The sequence below is a fragment of the Porcisia hertigi genome (assembly GCF_017918235.1).
Source record: "Porcisia hertigi strain C119 chromosome Unknown contig_6, whole genome shotgun sequence".
Classification (NCBI taxonomy): Eukaryota; Euglenozoa; class Kinetoplastea; order Trypanosomatida; family Trypanosomatidae; genus Porcisia; species Porcisia hertigi.
Genome location: NW_027150679.1, coordinates 116,946 through 134,645, shown reverse-complemented (window position 1 = coordinate 134,645; position 17,700 = coordinate 116,946). Strand labels below are relative to the sequence as shown.

The 17,700-nt window shown below is 56.2% G+C and overlaps 6 protein-coding genes across 6 annotated transcripts; all 6 read right to left on the bottom strand.

Annotated features, from left to right (window-relative positions):
- Window positions 1-255: 255 nt before the first annotated feature.
- On the bottom strand, window positions 256-3,165 carry JKF63_07963 (uncharacterized protein; the record flags this gene model as incomplete). The annotated part of the gene is made up of 1 exon (XM_067903891.1): window positions 256-3,165. One exon carries the CDS (start codon window positions 3,163-3,165, stop codon window positions 256-258), a length of 2,910 nt encoding a protein of 969 aa, XP_067752191.1.
- Window positions 3,166-3,856: 691 nt separating this feature from the next.
- JKF63_07962 (uncharacterized protein) lies at window positions 3,857-4,246 on the bottom strand (the record flags this gene model as incomplete). The annotated part of the gene is made up of 1 exon (XM_067903890.1): window positions 3,857-4,246. One exon carries the CDS (start codon window positions 4,244-4,246, stop codon window positions 3,857-3,859), a length of 390 nt encoding a protein of 129 aa, XP_067752190.1.
- A 604-nt stretch (window positions 4,247-4,850) lies between these two features.
- JKF63_07961 (uncharacterized protein) lies at window positions 4,851-5,744 on the bottom strand (the record flags this gene model as incomplete). The annotated part of the gene is made up of 1 exon (XM_067903889.1): window positions 4,851-5,744. The coding sequence occupies one exon, from the start codon at window positions 5,742-5,744 to the stop codon at window positions 4,851-4,853; it is 894 nt and encodes a 297-aa protein (XP_067752189.1).
- A 1,200-nt stretch (window positions 5,745-6,944) lies between these two features.
- JKF63_07960 (uncharacterized protein) lies at window positions 6,945-9,212 on the bottom strand (the record flags this gene model as incomplete). The annotated part of the gene is made up of 1 exon (XM_067903888.1): window positions 6,945-9,212. The coding sequence occupies one exon, from the start codon at window positions 9,210-9,212 to the stop codon at window positions 6,945-6,947; it is 2,268 nt and encodes a 755-aa protein (XP_067752188.1).
- A 3,468-nt stretch (window positions 9,213-12,680) lies between these two features.
- Window positions 12,681-14,198, bottom strand: JKF63_07959 (uncharacterized protein; the record flags this gene model as incomplete). The annotated part of the gene is made up of 1 exon (XM_067903887.1): window positions 12,681-14,198. The coding sequence occupies one exon, from the start codon at window positions 14,196-14,198 to the stop codon at window positions 12,681-12,683; it is 1,518 nt and encodes a 505-aa protein (XP_067752187.1).
- A 2,449-nt stretch (window positions 14,199-16,647) lies between these two features.
- Window positions 16,648-17,442, bottom strand: JKF63_07958 (uncharacterized protein; the record flags this gene model as incomplete). The annotated part of the gene is made up of 1 exon (XM_067903886.1): window positions 16,648-17,442. The coding sequence occupies one exon, from the start codon at window positions 17,440-17,442 to the stop codon at window positions 16,648-16,650; it is 795 nt and encodes a 264-aa protein (XP_067752186.1).
- Between the last annotated feature and the right edge of the window lie 258 nt (window positions 17,443-17,700).

The window sequence follows — 17,700 nt, the reverse complement described above, 5'->3', positions numbered from 1 at the left end:
CCAGTGAATGAAATCAGCCACCGTCGCCTTGCACCCCCCCCCAACTTACCTCGGGGGGGAGGGAGGGGGAGGGGGAGGGAGTGTAAGGCGAAGCGGCGGAAAGGGAGAACAAAAGACTTAGAGAGGCGCTACAGGAAGCTTTAGATGTCCTCAAGACGTCTGGATGAAAAAAAACACGGGCCAACGCACCACCAACCCACCCCTCCCCCTCCCTCCTCACATCGCTTTATTTTTTTTTGGTCAAACGACTAGGATTTACTGCTGCTTACATGCAGGCGGTGTGTTCTCCATCATGGCCGCCTTCTCTTCAACACGATGCGATGCGGCGGACGTCGCCAGCGAATTTTCGCTCCGCATTGGGGCGTCGTTTACTTCAGCGCCCACCACCGACGGATGTGACAAGCCATTCACGCTGTCGTGGTCTGTCAACTTTATGAGCTCCTCTGCACGGGGGCCAGGGGCGCTGCTATCCTTCACAAATGCAAAACACGTGCCCTGTGCACGTGAAAGGTGGTTTCCCCCGGCCTCTCCCTCGCAGCGCCCCGTCAGGACAATCACAAGAGTCTCATCCGGACAGGCCTCAACGATGCGCAGCACACGTCGGTTTGTGTCATGCACCGTGTGGAACTGCACTGCTGTGTATGCAGAGCTCGTATCATGGATGCTGGAGTCATCGCCAGGCGCCACGCCTCCAACGGCTTGGATCTCCTGTTCCGTTGCCACCGCTGCGGACGGCGGGGATGCCTCTGCTGGCGGAAGAACCACATCCGCCTTGGCCTGTGTCAACTGAATCCAGAACAGAGAAAAACTTGGCCTCTTGGTCGCGTCCTTGTCGCGATCGACACCGTCGGCGGCAGCGGCGTCACGGGCCTCCTGATGCGCGCGACGCTGGAGGGCGCGAACGGCTTTGCGCATCGCGTCCTCGTCGTTGCGTACCGCTACGGTGTCAATACGGCCCAACGCAGATCGAGGCTGCTGAGGCGCACTTGTCCTTGGCTCACCACTCGCCTCCCTGTGAGCCGCAGAGGCAGTATCTTCCCTCTGCGGGGCTGGGAGGAGGGAGGCCAGCGTCGTGGCATCGTCGAAGAGATGTATCCGAACGTCCAGCTCTGCCCTGGTTGTCTTCTCTGGCTCCTGCTCAGAGCCTACGCCATCGCTGGCGCTTCCAGCCGCCTCCGCTATACGGCCCAAGACGCTAACGCGTGGTCGAATGCCGAAAGAAGGACCGTTGAGAAGTTTTAGCTGCGTCAACTCCGCGCTTACCAAGGCATCAGTGGTGCTGTCGTGTGAGCCTTGCTGGATACGCCGCTGAAGGTAGCGCTGCGCGAGGAAGCGCAGTGCGTTCTTGTAGGGCAGACCCGCCGGATGCGGGAACAGCCACGTTGTGTCGAGCACGTAGCAGTTGGGAATGCACTTGCACGCTTTGAAGTCGTTCTCAAGGCTGTGCCCGACAACAAAAGTATCGGTGTTGATAATGCGCCGTAGCGCAGATTGACAGTCTGCAAGAGTAGTGGAGACTGGGTCAAGCATCGCCGCATCAATGCCGCTGAAGCGAGTCCGATAGTCCGTAACGCGCTGCCGTGGCTTGACGAGCAGGTCCAACACAACGTTGCCCGTCAGCACGTCGACCAGCGTTGCTCGAGCCAGAGCACTCTCACCGCCCTCCACCTCCACCATCTCACAGTCGAATGCGACAACCTTCACCGCTGGCGTTGCAGCGGGGGAGGCTGCTGCGAAACTCACCCAGACATCGCGCTTTCCTTCTCCATTACTGTCACTCCGGCCCCCCGTTTCCCCTTCCTCATCCTCGGGGCTGTCGGTATCTGCAGATACAGCAACCGTCATCCCTTCAGGGGGCACAAGGGTGAAGCCCAACTGCTGCAGCTCCCCCGCGTGCTCTGGGAGGTGCAGGGCGTACTCCTGGAGAACGACTCGATCTTGCCAAAGGTGCTGGTGCTGCTGGAAGGCATCCGATGTGAAGGCGGGCGAGGCCTCTGTCGGTGCCGCATCGGCACCGACAGACTTCTCCGCAGAAGTTGCCACGTCACCCAAGCGTGGATCGTTTGCATGTAGTCGCATTGCCTTCTGGAACATGCTGCCGACGCCACGGGCATCTTCGACGGCGGGGCTCGTGCGGTGGCCATCCACTACTTCCCCGCCCCCCTCGCCGCGGCTGCGCTTTGGGCAGAGAGAGCTCAGCGCAGAGGATGAGCCAGTTGAAGAGGGCCCAGGCCTGCGCACTGCGTCGTTGCGCCACCACAGATCCTTTTCCAGCTCGTTGCGGGTGCTCGGAATAAAAAGTGGGCAGTACTGGACACCACCAGCACAGCCCGCACCTTGACTGGGGCGCGCCCAGCATCGACCCTCACGCACCGCACTCAGCATAGAGCGGCAAAGCTCCTTGTTCCAGTGCGCAGACGAATCACTGCAGTCGTCCTTCGCCCTCGCCGCGGTCGCAGTGGCCTCTACGGTGTGAGCGGTGACTTTTTCATCTCTGTCCGTCGTGTACGATGGAGTTGCCTGCCCCGGGAGCGCGTTGCTGCGATGTGCCTCCTCGCCATGCCGTCGCGGCAGGCCTACACCGGTGCACAACATCTCATCATACGACCAGCCGTTCACATAGATAACAACAGTGTTGCGCACCTGCGATTTATTCTTTATAAAGAAAATGCGCGGCGACTCGATGATCGGGATCGGCGCTGGCACACTCCACAAAACGAGATTGGCAACATCACGCGGGGTAATCGTAGAGCGCTGCGCGCGGTCTTGCTCGAGCTGAAACTGCAGCTCAACCGCAGAGAAGTGGTGCTGGAGTAAAATGGGGGCATCAACGGAAGAGTGCGGCTTGCGGGGCGTGGGGTATGGCGAGGGTGGTGGGGGCTGCCTTGCCGTCCGCCCAGCGGCGCTCTCCTCTTGCCGAGCCTTGTGGGGTTGGCCCCTCACATTCTTTGCTCTTTTTTCAATTACTGACGCTGCGCCGGCGATGGCGGGGGATATCTCTGGAGGCAATAGGCCAGGCACGTCCATCACCCTCTTACAAGTGTCGCTGCTGTGGGTGCTGGCAGAAGATGACGCAGATGACGAGGAGAGTGTACGAATCACCTCAACTGTCTCCTCGTTGTTGAGCACGGCGGAGGGGGTACCCTGAACCCGAGACGACGACATCCCACAGCAGTTCAATCGCCTTCGTTTTTTTTTGTATCGATGGGGTCCAGACCGATGGTGTGAGTGCGCCACACAGATGCTTAAGTTTATGAAGTAATCGGTGTGAATGTGTGTGTATCAATACGCAGAGTCCGTTTTGGGAGGGAGAGAAGGGGGGTTATAAAAGCGAGCAAAAAAAAGAAAACGGGAGGGCACTCACACACCACCGTCGTAGAGAGCCGTTGAGAGTTGAAGGCTCGGCACCTACCTCCGAAAAAAGATACATGTGAGGGGCGCACACGTGCCAAGCTCGTTTATGTGCCCAAGACCAGCTCCCTTCGTTTTTACCCGTGTATAACAGATCGTGCAGGACTGATGTGGGAGAAACCTGTGGGCTTCCTTGGGGAGGGAGGGGGGGGGTTTCTTCATTAACATCCGTTGGCATACACCACACACAAGCAGTCGGATAAACACAAGTATTTGAGCGACATACACTGCGTGTGTGTGTGTGTGCGTTTGTTTGACGTGAGAGACACGAGTAGGTGACTACCCCAAGACAGGTTGAACGATATGAACTGCCTCAGCACCGTGTTCTAAAAGTCCGTCATCGACCCTTACGGAGCCCAGACCACTGCTCGGCGCGACGCTCCTGGCTGTCGCAGCAGCCAAGATAAAAAAAAAAACAAAAAAAAACTACGCCAATCGTCCACCCTTAATCTCGCCGGATGCACAAGGCACCAATATTGAGAACACCAATAGCGAGGAGATATATACCGATAATCCACCCACCAATGCCAGCGCCTAGAATCACGCCGCCCATGAAAACGTAAAGGAAAGTACGACCAATCGGTGAGAGAAGGAAACGCGAAGAGCTGGACAGCAGTGGGTGGCTCATCAAACCGCATTCTGCCGAGGGTATCACAATCGAAAAAAAAAGCAAGTAGATGAGCGCGGTGAATGTGCGGACATCGCCGTACAGGCGCTGTATGAGGAGAAAGAGCGCATAGGTGCCGCAGCCGAAGGCGCCTAAAATGTTCAATACTTTCAGGATGAGGGGAAACGGCCGGCTATGGAGAAGAGCGCTGAAACACGTTTGGGTCATTGCGTGTGTGCGTGTGCGTGTGTATGCCCCCCCCCTGCACCTTGTGCTGTTCTTTTCTTTTTTCGTACGGGTGGGGTGGATGAGTGGGTTTTGATTTGCGTCGAGCTCTGCGTGCCGAGATGAGGGGAAGGAGAGGGGAAGGAGGGGGGGAGGAGGAGGAGGGGGAGAGAGATTAGAAAATGAGGGGGGAGGGGGGCAGGAAAAACATAGAGAGAAGACCGTACCACGAGCTGTAACCACCAACGGCTGTAGGATGTACGGAGATGAGCCCCCTATACGAGGCTCAAAGACGGACACAACGAGTTTGAAGGCAACACACACACTTATGTTTACCCCCAGTCCCTAGAGTATGTGCTAGTTTTTTTTTTTTGGTGCGTCGACATGACGACGTACATCAATCTGCATATGAGTGAGTCTCTCTCTTTCTCTGTCTCTGTGTGTGTGTGTGTGTGTGTGAGGGGGGAGTGAGGGGACGACACACGGTAAATACGAGCTGATACGGTAGGCAGTCGCGTGCTGCGTGCACCCCGCGTGTGCCTCCGAGGTGAGGAGTGTGGGAAGACACTGCCGGTTATGCGGAGGAGGTGACTCTGTATACTCTTTGCTACGTCCCTTGCACTCCCCTAGCAGTACCCTCTCCATCGCTGCCGCTGTCTTGGGGGTACTGCGGCGGCAGCCCAATAGCGGTGCGCCAACTGCGCGTCCCATCTTTCATCTCCTGCAGCGGTTCTGTGCGCAGGGTCTGTCGGTGCGCCAAGTCTGCCGATACGCCCTCGCCAAACAATTCCTCCACGGTGGCCTTGCGCACAACCTCGTCCACTATGCGACGCTGCTGCCACTTGCTTTTCCGGGCCATGTTGTATTGATCATTCAGGAACGCTGCCACGCGGGCCTCCCGCTTGCTGAGGCCTCGAAAGGACGCCGAGTAGAGGTAGACAGTGATCGCCGTCCCCTCCCATGTGACAGGGGGGTACTTGTCCGTGCCGTAGCAGAAGGCCCAGAGTCTCCCCATGAAGTGGTACGCCTCGCGAAACGTTTCGAAATGAAAAGTGCGCATGATAGCCTCCTCACCCATGCGGGAGGCCGCTGGTGTCGGCAACTCAGCGGCAGAAGTGGAGACCGACGAGGACGACGGCTGCGTAGCGTCACACTCGCCAGCCCTCACAGCCTCTGCCGAATCCACTGCATCACACTCGACTGTATTCTCGTGAACAGGCCGCCAGTGCTTGACAGATTTCAAGAAGTCCTCCACTTCGTCCTCACGCATGCGTCGCTCATGCCGAGCATAGCTGCCGCCATGCTGCGGGTTGGAGTTGTGAAAGACGTTGAAACCGTAGTCACCCTTGAGCATCCGTTGGGCAGTGAGGGTTGTCCCGTGCATGGACGCGGCGCAGGTGAGAGGCTGGAGCCTGCGCTTTTGTGGATAAGATGTAAACCCAGAGCGCCACCGCTGTGGCGCTGTGGTTGCCTGCGAGCAACGCAGGAGCCTACCGAGCATGATGACTAGAAAAGTATGTTATGGGGGGGGGTGTACCTTTCGTGGTCATATGACCCATGAGGGTGGGTGGACGGGTCGAGAGGAGGAGGAGGAGGGGGGGGCACACGTGGCAGGGAGCAAAAGAAAAAAAAAAGAGGGAGACTCATAGGTTTCTTCCGTGCACGATGATTGGGTACTCGGTATGAGATGAGTACCCCCCCCTTTTTTGGGGGGGAGGGGGGGGAGAGGGGGAGAGGGGGAGAGGGGAGAGCAAATAAAGGGAAAGAGACGTTCTCAAGGCCCAGTGTTGCGTTCTTTTCATGGGAAGCTCCCCTAAGCACAACTCTTCCAGCAGATCGCCGATGCTTCTGTGCATGTGACAAAGCGTGCAAGCCTCAGCCTTACACAGTTGCGTCAAAGGAGGGTCCTGCACCCCCCCCTCCCTCCTCCCCCTCCCTCTCCGACCGACCCACCCACCCCCGTTCCTCTGACTCTCTAGATTTCGATCTTTTCAAAAGGGGGGATATATAAGGAAGCACTTGCCGCCATGACCCCTGCACGGAAAGCCTGGCTGGGTGCGTGCTGTGGTCTGTGGCCTGTGGTCTTTGTGACTGGGGGCGGCACGGCACACACAGAGACAGCCGCTCTCAGAGTAGAAGCAGAAACAAGCGCGTGAACTGGTTGGCGTGGCGCGAACGAGACAAAACACGCATTCAACATAGAGAGAGAGAGGGGAGGTAGTATGGAAAGAATGATCCACTGAAGATGCAGTCACCACCACCACCACCACCCTCTCCGCAACCAGGCGAGGAAGCGTAGGCACGTGTACCTGTGCATGTAAGGAAAAGGATGAAGAGGGGGGGGAGGGGGCAGATATACAGCCCTCCATTACGAAAAAGCCTTCCTTACACGTTTCAAGTCGAGCGCAGTGGGGGGAGGGAGGGGAAGGGGGGGAAGGGAGGGGAAGGGAGGGGGGAGGCCAACTACCTCGCAGTTACTCGCTACGCACCGTTCACCCTCCCTTCCCCATTCCTCCAATGATAACGCACCACTCGACATCATTTGGAACACAAGCCATACAGCGCCTGTGTCTGCGCGTGCGGGCGCGCGTGCCCGCCTTCGTCGAAGACAATAATGCAGGCGTCACAACCACAACTGCGTAACGAGAGGCACACAAAAAAAAATTTATAGATATTTAAAAAAGGGGAGGCGCTCAACACTCTAGACTGCGGGATGTGTCTTGGGCCGCAACAACAACGCACGCAGATCGTCGTAGGAGCGCGTGGCGCTGAAACCGTCCGCTTGTTTTGTGTTGACCCCTGTTCCACTGTGGGGGCCAGGCACCATGTGCGCAGCCTTCAAGATGGCTAGCCGCTCCGTCAGCAGCACGGACTCCCACCGCTGCAGATGACGAACGAGTTCGAATCGGCTACGATGGCGGTGTGGTGTCTCGACGCCACGCAAGAGAGTGATATCATTGCTGGATGTGACTGGAACTGAGAAACCGTTGCTCTCTGCCCCGTTCACGGGCGTGTGTGGAGACGAAGATAACTGCAGGGTGTTGTCGAGGGAGCGAGAGGCCCTGCTAACGGGGCTCTGATGCATTGAAGTAGCAACAGAGGATGCAATCGCCGAGTCACACCGGGCAGGAGTCATGTCGCTACTCACTGACGCTTTCGAAGGTGTGCGTCGCTGCAGTGCTCGCAGCTCCTCGTCGGCGCTTGCGTCTAAGAGCCTGTCTGTTGCGGCGGCACCGCTGCCGCCCATGTAGTACTGCAGCGCCTCATACGACCGCTCCTTTAGCAACGTGTTGAACCGAGCCAGCTGCTCGCCATAGCCGGGGCGCTGTGCTGTCGAATCGCCCCTCTCCAGGCGGCCTGCAGTGTCAGACAAAACAGTGTGAATGACATCCACTTGTCCGCGGAGCTGGTGGTGTGTGCGGCGCAGTTGCGTCGCAACGTCTTGCCAGTCCTTGAGTCGTTGCTGCGCGTGGTGGAATGTGATACGGTGCGCCTTCCCTTCATTCAACAGTTTACGGCGGCAATTCGCTGTGCGAACGCCGATCGCTGACAGTTGGCGACGCAACGCCTCGAGTGCCTGCCGCTGCAGGGGAGGTGCTCGAATGGTTCGTGTGGAGCTGCTCACGGCACCGCATGGGATCTGACCCGACGACGTACCGCAAGGCTCCCTGTCGGTCTCAGATTGGTTCTCTGATGCCGATGTCAGCGACGCCTCATCTGGAGGTGCCGCAGTCGCCGCGTCAACGGGATCCTCGTCGTGGGTAGAGCGGGCTGACAATCTGGGGATCGAGGACGCGTGTGATGGCGCAGACCACGAAAAGGGCGGTGGGGATGGCGACGACGTCCTCGACCCTGGCGAGGACGAAGGCGAGGCCTCACCCGACAAGTGAAGTTCACCTGCGCCACCCACCGTCTCACCTGTACTGAATTCCACCACCGGCTCCCCATGAGACGCCGCAGTGCACTTCGCCCATGCGGACTCGAACAGAGCCTCCTCCGCTACATACATGGCGGCCTCTTCACTCAGTCGACGCCTCTCCTCTTCCTTGCAAGACTCCGTTTCCTGATGACGGGCGACGACCAACTCCTCCGTCGTCTGCAGCGCTTTGTACTCCTTGTCCAACTGCTCCAGTTCAGCTAAGAGGCGCGTGTGTCGCTGCTCCATCTCTGCCCGTTGCGTTGACAGGTCCCGCGTTTTGGACTGAAGCTCTGCCACGTAGCGCAGGGAGAGAGTTCTCTTTTTTTCGTAGTCAGCATCACGCGCCACAGGCGCGATGGAAGACGCGCTTTTGGTGGACACTGGAAAGTGAGCTTCGCCGCCAAGGGTCCTCTGGATGACCGCCTCTTGTAATTCCGAGTTCGCAGGACCGCCATCACCGGATGCAGCGACGGAATCCAGAGAGACGTAGCCAAGCTGCTGAGGGGAAGGGGTGTGTCGTTCGGGGTGCGCGGCACACAAAGGTGTAGGGAAAGAAACTGGTTGTGCGGATGTAGCAGCAGCAGCAGCAGTTGTCAAAGCATCTTTATCCCCCGAGGCCCCTGTCTCTCTGTCAGCGCTCACCCTCGGTTCATCCATAATGGCAGAGGCGCCCATCGTCTTCTCCTCGAGAACGCGTTGCACGTGGCGCACCCTGTCCTGCACCTCCTCTGTATCTCGCGTCACAGACTGTTGAAGCGAGGCCAATGCTTCCAGCATCCTCTGTAGTACGACAACCTCGCGAGTACCAGACCGTGAAGGGTACTCAAAGGTGTTCGCAAGAAACTGCTTCGCCTTCGCCACGCGCCGCAGCCGCTCCACGTAGGGATAAAACTGCGGGCGCCGATGCGAGGGGAACTGGAGGTTGTCTTCCTCCCCTTCCACCCCGCAGACGTCGTACAGCCACTTATCCAGCACAATGGCGTTCTCCTCGGGCAAACATGCCAAGGTAGCGGCGGCGCCTGTCGGCGACGCAGTCAATAGAGCAGACATGCACAAGGACTCCACACGCCTTCTGCAAAACAAGAAGGCACGTGTTTGATAGCGCGAGTCAGGCCAGTGAGCCAGACACTCACCAAGACCCCGCTAGCACGGGGTGGATGAGCGCTCGAAGTGAGTCGTTTATGGAAGGCCCTCCCCCCCCCCCTCAAAGAAAAAAAGAGGGAGTGGAAGAAGAAGAGAGACGAATAATGAGAGAAAACCGAGTGGAGCGCAAGCCAAGACGTCGCTTGAAAAAAAAGGGGGAGGAGGGGAAGAGGGGAGGGGAAGGGGCGTGGTGGAATGAGGCGACTAGTGAGCAGGGAACGAGGCAGAAAGCAAAGCACCGATGGTGGCGTAGGTTTGGGTTTGTTATCGGGAGAGGGGGTGTGTGAGGGGGTGGAGGGCGGAATACACGGGAGCACCGCGTTCGCAAAAACAACAAGAAAACATAAAAATATAAAATCACGTGAAAAAAGCAACGAGAAGGGGCGGCTGGCGCGAATTAGAGTGAAGGCAGCTCAACTGGCCTAAAGAAAGCCACAAAGACAAGCAGGTGAATACTCGCAGTCAGAAAGTGAGCGAGCGACCGACGGCTCCTGCTGAAAAGTGAGGGAGTGCCCGAGAGAGAAGAACGGAAGGGAGGGGGGGAGGGGAGGGGAGGGAGGAGATGCAGATGGCAACAACACATGCAGAGCTCGTGCCCGAGCGACACAGCCGTGGTGGTGACTAGAGAGTGAGTGAGTGAGTGAGTGAGACTGCGGCGTAGTCCCCCTTGGTGGCAGGCACACATGGACAATTTGTGTTTGCTCTCTCTCTCCCTGACACCACGCAAGGAAAGAGAAAGAGAGCGTCAGTAAAATAGCCTGACACCACGGGTGTGTGCCTGGAAATACAAAATGTAGAGTCATGACTTCCATGACAAAGCGTCTTATATCAGCTACACAGCCCCTCCCCCGCGTAAAGGGGAAGAGGGAAAGTGTGGTCCAGGGGTTGCGACACCAAAGAGGATGGTAGCGCATCTGGTGTGCACTGGTGACTCCACGAACGGGTCAGCCGTCCTCCGTTCCTAGGCCCTTGTTTGGGTGAGAATGTTCGAGTCTTTTGTTGTTTGTTTGTAGAACCTTCACTTGCACCTCCTTCTTCATTTTCTTTTTTATTTTTTGCGTAGCTCTGTTTATTGTGCTGCTGCACCTCGCTCATGGTGTTCCGCAGACCGCCGCCCGCCCTTTCCCTCCTGGAGTTTGGAGGGGGGGGGAAGGGCGGAACAATAAAGTTGCTGGTGTGCCCCATCCTCCCCCTCACATCATTAGTTGTGTGTGTGCGGGGGGGGGGGATAGCGGCGCTTCACCACATATTCGGAGCGGGAAGGGAAAGGAATGCGTAGTAATGACTGCGTGTTCCTGTCCCACTGTTTTTCTTCATTTTCGTTTTGTTCTTAGCTCTTGCTCACCCCCAAATGGAGTCGGTGGTAGTAGTAGTGATGTTTGAGAAGGGAGGGACTCGTGACAGCGACGACAAGTACTGGGGTACACACAGAGTTCAAAAAGAGTTTAGAAAAGCGAGACGTTCAACCCCGCGCACGTGTAACACACGCGAGTCCAGAGTTCGACTCACCAGCCGGACCATCGTTGCCCCCGAGAGGGTCAAAAGGCACAGCGATGGATAGAGACACCCCCAACACAGAGAGAAAAAAATATATATAAATATCAATATCAATATAAATAGATTGCCCAAGCCTTGTTCTCCGGCCACACATTGCTGAGCAGGCGCATCTCTGTAGAAGACAAATATTCCGCACGTATTTTTTTTAAGGCAGTACGGAGTCATCCCGCACAACAAGTAGAGGCAACAGAAGACAGCAAGAACACAAAAGCAAGCTTGTGGGTGGGCAGGTGGTAATAAGTAACGCAGCGCCACGTTCACAGCAACAGTCGTCGGCGCGCGCTGAGGTATCGCTAAACAAGCAAAAATATACACGTTCATGAACACAGAAACAAGAGCCCGGCCAAAGATAGCAAAGCCCGCCGCCAGTCGCATCCATGGCACTCGCAACCGCGCCCCCAAACACGCGCACCCACGCAGTAAGAGAAAAGTGGTGGGAGAGGGTGGCAAAAAAGAAGCGGTAAAGGCCGTGAGGGAGACGCGAATGAAGCGGAAACGAGAGAGGGAGAGGGAGGGAGAGAGGGGGAGGGGGAGGGAGGGGGAGGGGGAGGGGGAGGGAGAGGGAGGGGGAGGGAGGGGGAGAGGCGAACAGCAAATGGGAAAAAATAAATAAAGGGTGAACCAAAAATAATCCCCCCACCCCACGCAAGCACACACGGACACAAGCGCGCGCGCTCCGTTCACCACCACCCAACCCCCTCCTCCCCCTTCTCCCCCTTCTCCCCCCTCACCCTCATCGAAATGACCATCAAAAGTGAAATCGCAAAAAGAAGACCCACACGCAAAAAAAAAAAAGAAAACTTGAGGACGAAGACATTCTAGGTCAAACCAAACCGAGTAAAACAGAATAAAACATAAAAACACCACCAGACGTACACACAGCGAAGAGATGGCAGAGGGGTTCTCTTTCTCTCTGAGCGTGCGCTCAAAGCGCACGTAATAAAAAAAAACGGAGGCGAGTCGCTGTGAGGTAATCGACGTGTACCAAAAGCAGCGAGTTGCACAAAACAACTTGGCAGATGAGCTGAAGGGGAGAAGTGAGAGGGTGACGGCAGCACGGAAATAGAGAAAATGGTCAGCCGGGGAGCAAAAAAAAGAATGAGTGCAAATAAAAATGATACGAGTGGCAAGAGGCGATTAGAGATGACGGCTCACACACACACACACACACACCATCTCTTTCTCTGTCCCCTCCCCCCCCCCTCACCCCCACCACACAGCCCTAGCCACCCGCACTGCCAATGCGGAAGAAAAAAAAACACAACACACACCCAAAAAGAAAAGCATTCACACACACACACTCACACACACACACACACGCGCGCGCGCGTATGAGTGCATCTCAAGCATCGAAGGGAACGACCTAAAAGAGTAAAGCACGCGAAAAAAAAAAAACACCGCCAAGCTGATCGGTATACGGGACAGACGCCAAAGAGAGGCAGAGGGACATCAACAGTTAGAAAAGCAGCATCAAAAATGTAAAATTTGAGCAAACGCTCTGGGAGGTAACCCGGACACCTGCAGTATGTTTCGCAAGGGATGGCTTTCTGATGCCGCTGCCGCTTCAGTACCGACTGTTCGGCGTGAAGGATCATGAACCCCTCCCCTCCTCTTTTTTATTCCTCGCTCATGGTGAGATGGTGCGGTGGCGAAGCACACGGAGCTGATATGACGCTGTCCGCACTGGCATTGTACCGGAGCCCTTATCTACCTGGGGGGAGAGGGGGCAGGCTTGTCGACCACCAATAGGTCTCTGCGAGAGAGAGAGAGAGAGAGAGCTGCGGCATTATCACAAAGTCACGCAGGGAATTGACATTCTCAAAGGACTGTGTTGAGCACAGTAGCGAGGAGGCTAATGGCCCAGCCCGCCACAATCAGGCCGAAGCCCTCCCGAAAGGTGTAGCCGTCAAAGTCAATCTGCGCATTATCGATGCCAGACGGGATGCCGTTGTATCCCATATCCGTCCAGTACGATTGGCCGTATGGCGTAGCACCGGTACACAGGCGACTGTACCGCGTCACCAGCAGCGTAATCCACGCAACAAGAGCGAAGATGGAGGAGCTGTAACCAAAAAAAAGAGAATGCTTAATGTAATAAGAATTGTAGCACGCACCTGTACCAAGGACGACTGCGAAGAAGAGCCAAATGATGCTCATAATCATGAACGCTGCCACAACCTTCATGCGGTGGGTGATGGTGGTGCACCTGTACGAGCCGCGGCTCAGGAATGTGGACAACCGTGTCTGGCGGTCGTGAACTTGTACGTGCCACATCGATATAGAAACCTTGACGTCTGGAAACGTCTTGCCCCACATTGCGTAGGCCTGACCCACACTGTAGAAGAGAAGGGTGACGATGCCAACAGCCACGTAAATGAATCGCAGAGCATGGGCATTGCCCTTGTGGATTGAGCGCGTCCAGTACTTGAAGAAGTGCAGCCCGAGGACGATGATGGCGGCCATGTGCATCACCCACCCGCAGAGGGTCAAGGCGAAACCGGCGTCCAGGTTGGCCACGCCGTTTGCGAAAACCCCTTTACCGCAGCGGAAGTGGTGGGAGAGTGCCACCACAAGAGCCCACGAGGTGAGGGAGAACACGACGCTGTAGAAGCTGAAAATGAAGGAGAGAGCCATATGGCCCTGGTTCACACACAGCAAGACGCCGCCAATCGTGGCGGCGCACGACACAATGGTGGCCAACACGGACATGGCAGCAGCGGCCTGCCAGTACTGCATCTCGTACGAGCAGTCGTGGATGTCCCTCACCTTGAGATCCGGCTGACCGCCGCCCGTCGCGCTCCACACGCCATACGTTCGGCCCGATTTGCTCCGCAACCATGGGATCGGGCAGGTACTCGTCAGGTGAAAAACGAACGCCACCGCACTCAGCACTGTGTAGAGGACGCGGAACACGAGCCCCGCACCGCCCTCTGGCTGCTTCTTGAGCTCGCTGATCGCAGCCCTCTCTACATCAGAGAGGACCGATTCGTCGTCGTCGTCGTCGTCGTCGCTCGAGTACCACTGCGGTCGCGGCAGCTTTGCTTCCAGCGCAGCGATGGCGCGGCGCTCACGCTCGCTCTCCACGAGAACCTGGAGCTTCAACAGCTCCCTCTTCCTTTCAGCGCGCTGCCTGCGACTGAGAGACTTGTCATGGGTGACCTCGGATATCTCGCTTTCAAAGTCACGACGTAGATCATCCTCCGTGAGGAGAATGCTGGCCTCGTTCGGCGCCGCCGGTACCCTCTGCGGCAACGCATACACGGAGCTCCTGCCCTCTACATCGTTCCTCTGGAAGTCCTCCGACTGACGCTTAGTTTGGCGTTTTTTCTGCGACATGCTGGCGGCGAAGTGGAGGAGTCAGGCGCAACAACACCCCGGCAAATGGGGGGGGGGGGCTCTCGTTTGTATGAATGTGTATGGGGTATGTTTGAGGGTGATCAGTCAAGGCAAGTTGTTGCACAGAAACACAAGCCCAATGACACACGTTGCCCCCGGCGCCGCCGAGACAACACAATACTAGAAGAAAGAAAAGAAATGCGTGAGGACTCGAACCCGCGCACGACGTCTGCGAGCAGAAATACAGCCGTTACAAGGGGAGGGGGGGGCAACCGGGAGGCCAAGCGGAGAGGGGGAGACAATGATGGAGGCAAGAAAAAAAAACCCAGAACGATGAAACGAAAGCAGTGCTACTGATGATCACCAGAAAAAAAAAAGCTGTTCGCCTGGATTAGACCAATGATGATCGATAACGTATGCGCGAAGAATAGAGGGAGCAGCTTGGGTACATATATATGTATATATATATATATGTGTATATATGTACACATATATATAAACGTGTGTGTACGACTGTGTAGAAAGGTTCGAGTAGAGCAGAGAGGATCGCATGAGTTTTGAGTTTTAGTATGCCAGAATGGAAGCGAGGAGAGAGAAGGGCAGGGGCGGATAGGGAGAGGGAGAGAAAGGAAAAGAGCTACACTTTTCCATGCCTTCATTTTTTTTTTCGTGCATGTCTTTAAATTTTGTTGTTGGCGATTTCACATGTGTGGTCGAACAGAAAAGGAAAAAGGAAAAAAAGAGCGCCTCTCCCTCGCCCTCTCTCCCCCCCCCTCCCACCTCAAAATGCAGATGCGGCCCCTCTCGCCGTTGGCCCCCATCTACCCCCGCACAGTGCGGTGTCGACCAAAGGGGGTCGGGATAATTGGAGATGAAGGGGGGGGGGCAAGAGATGCCAGATGAGAACAGTCAATCTCACAACAAAGAAAACAGCTGGAGGAAAGTCACGGGCAACAAACAAAGCACAAAAGAGGGATGTTGTTTTTTTTTTTGTAAAACACAAACACACAAACACGAGCAACAGCGTGTACAACCCCACACGTGTGTGTGTGCAAACAGGCGGCTGTGGTACACGCATACGTGTTGGTTGGGGTCATACACGCATATACATATACGCACAGGGCATACACACCGCTGCAAGGGCTGAGACGCGGAGAAATTCATCCAGGCACACACACACACACACACGCACACGCACACGCACACGCACACGCACATTCGCATAGGCACCGCGCGCTTGGCTTCACCCCTCCTCCTCCTCCTCCTCTCCACACACACAGAATACTTGTGTATATACACACACATATATATATATACATGTATGCCAGTGTGAGGGGGAGAGGAGAAGGGAAGAGGAGGAGGAGGAGGGGATTCATAAACATGAAAAAAAAAAGAAAAAATGAAGAAACAAAACGCAAAACAAAAACGCAGACTGAACCAACTCAAGCGCACCCCTCTCCCCCTCCCCCCCTCCCCCCGAAAACACGCGCGCGCACACAGATACTATTTTTTTTTTAATCTGATCGAGAAATGGAAAGGGGATATACACACGAGCAAACGCAAAACAGGAAGAACAGGGGGGGAGATAAGAAGGCGAGCAAAAACATATTTTTTTGTTGTTGCTGTCTTTCAAAACGTCATGGACTGTGGGTGGAAAGAGAGAGGCAGGACGGGGCGGTGGTGAACAACGCGCGAGAGAAGCGAATGATTGTGCAGAGCGCGCTCGGCTACCTGTCACCGAGAAGGGTCGAAGAAGCCGATGGTGTGCGAGGGGGGGGGAAGAGGGGGGGCGACTAACAAAACAAAAAAACAGTCGTAATTGAAGAAAGAAAAAACACAAGGGGACAGAGAGGCGAAACAGCAGCACAGGGCAAAAAAAAAGGGGGGCCACAACAACGGCAGTTGTGGACTTCACACAAACACAGATGAAGCAATCGAGGTCGCTATATCAATGTCTGGCGTGGTTCTAGGGGTGTTGAGGAGAGAGTGCCGACACACACCGCTGGCGTCTACGAGTTTCACCCCGACCACACTCCCCCCCTCCCCCCCTCCCACACAGACACACACGTGGAGGGTGGGGTGTATGTGTGTGTGTGTGGGAGGGGGGGAGTGTGGTCGGGGGGAAGTAGTCGGTTATATACGGTAGTGGATGTTTTGGGGTAAGCAAAGAACCCGTGTGTAGCGATGTTCGTGCACGGCGGATGAAGAGGAAGGGGGCTGACCCTGGATGCGTCCAGAGTGATTCTCCCTCTCTTCCTCTTCGTGGAGATCCATTCGCGGAGTATGTTTGTTTTTTTTCTGTTTCCATTACAGTCCAACATACCGATGAGATTTGGCCCCCGCGAGGAGCGTGCGCACGTGAGCCGAGTGTGCGTTGTACACAGCATTCGCCTACCTCCATCCCACCCCCTTCCAAAAAAAAAAAAAAAACGCAAAATACGGAGTGACGTCACGAATCCTTCCTCGCCAACGGCTCGTGCGCAGCGTTGTAGATACCGTACGTAGGCTCACGCTGGGTGCCGTGGTCAACCGAGGGCCCACGAGCCTTCTCTTTTCTCTCCTCCTGAAGCCACGCCTCGTAGGTTGTCTTGAGCGATGGCGACGGCCAGCAGAAACAGCAGGCCAAAAATAAAGCACACGTGACAACTGTGAAAGGGATCATCATGACCGACGCGATACAACCCGTGCTGCATAGGCGCTGGTTGTAGCCCCGGTCCGGCTGGCCATTCATTGGCGCAGACGGGCTCTGTGAAGAGATGGTGGCACACGTCCAGGCTGCACACGTGCTGCCTAACAATGGAAATACACTTAGACGAAAATGGTTGCACGTGTAGCAGCCAAGGACGGAGAGGCGATAGGGAAAGCCGGGGGTGCTCATGAATTTACTCACCTCAGCGCCGAGGGCGGTGAGGTCGACGTGTGTGGTACCCTGAAGTGCGCGCATGAGGCAAGCATAGTACTCGCTGTAGGCTGCCCATAACTTGCTGCACTCCACAGACGACTCGGTGGTGGCGTCACCATTACAAAAGCCGCTTGTTGTCAGGGTCGGGACGGTTCCCAGCGTCGCAGAGCATCGCTCAACAACGCAGGACTGCACTGCCGCGTCAGTGTAATCGACTTTTGCCAGCGGGTTCGTCGTATCGGGGCACGTCTGGCCTGCCTGGGCCAGGGCGTCGGTTGAAGTCAGCGCCAAAGCGACCGCTACAGTGACCACTGCAGCCGTGAAACTGCGGCACATCATCATCATGACGACGACGACGACGCACGCACGCACGCAAAACAAAAAAAAAGATCAGAACAACAGAGACGAATGAAACGCACTGCGGACAACCAGTGGCGTTGTCAAAATAGCGAGTTGGAGAGGAGGGGGAGGAGGAGAGGGGAGGGGGAGGAGGAGGGGGGGAAGCACCGAAGTAGGGTGGCCAAGTCTATGTATGTAACACGGTGGCTGGGGATGCAAGTTCCTTTCCCGGGGGGGGGGGGGGGGGGCGGCTCTGGTTGC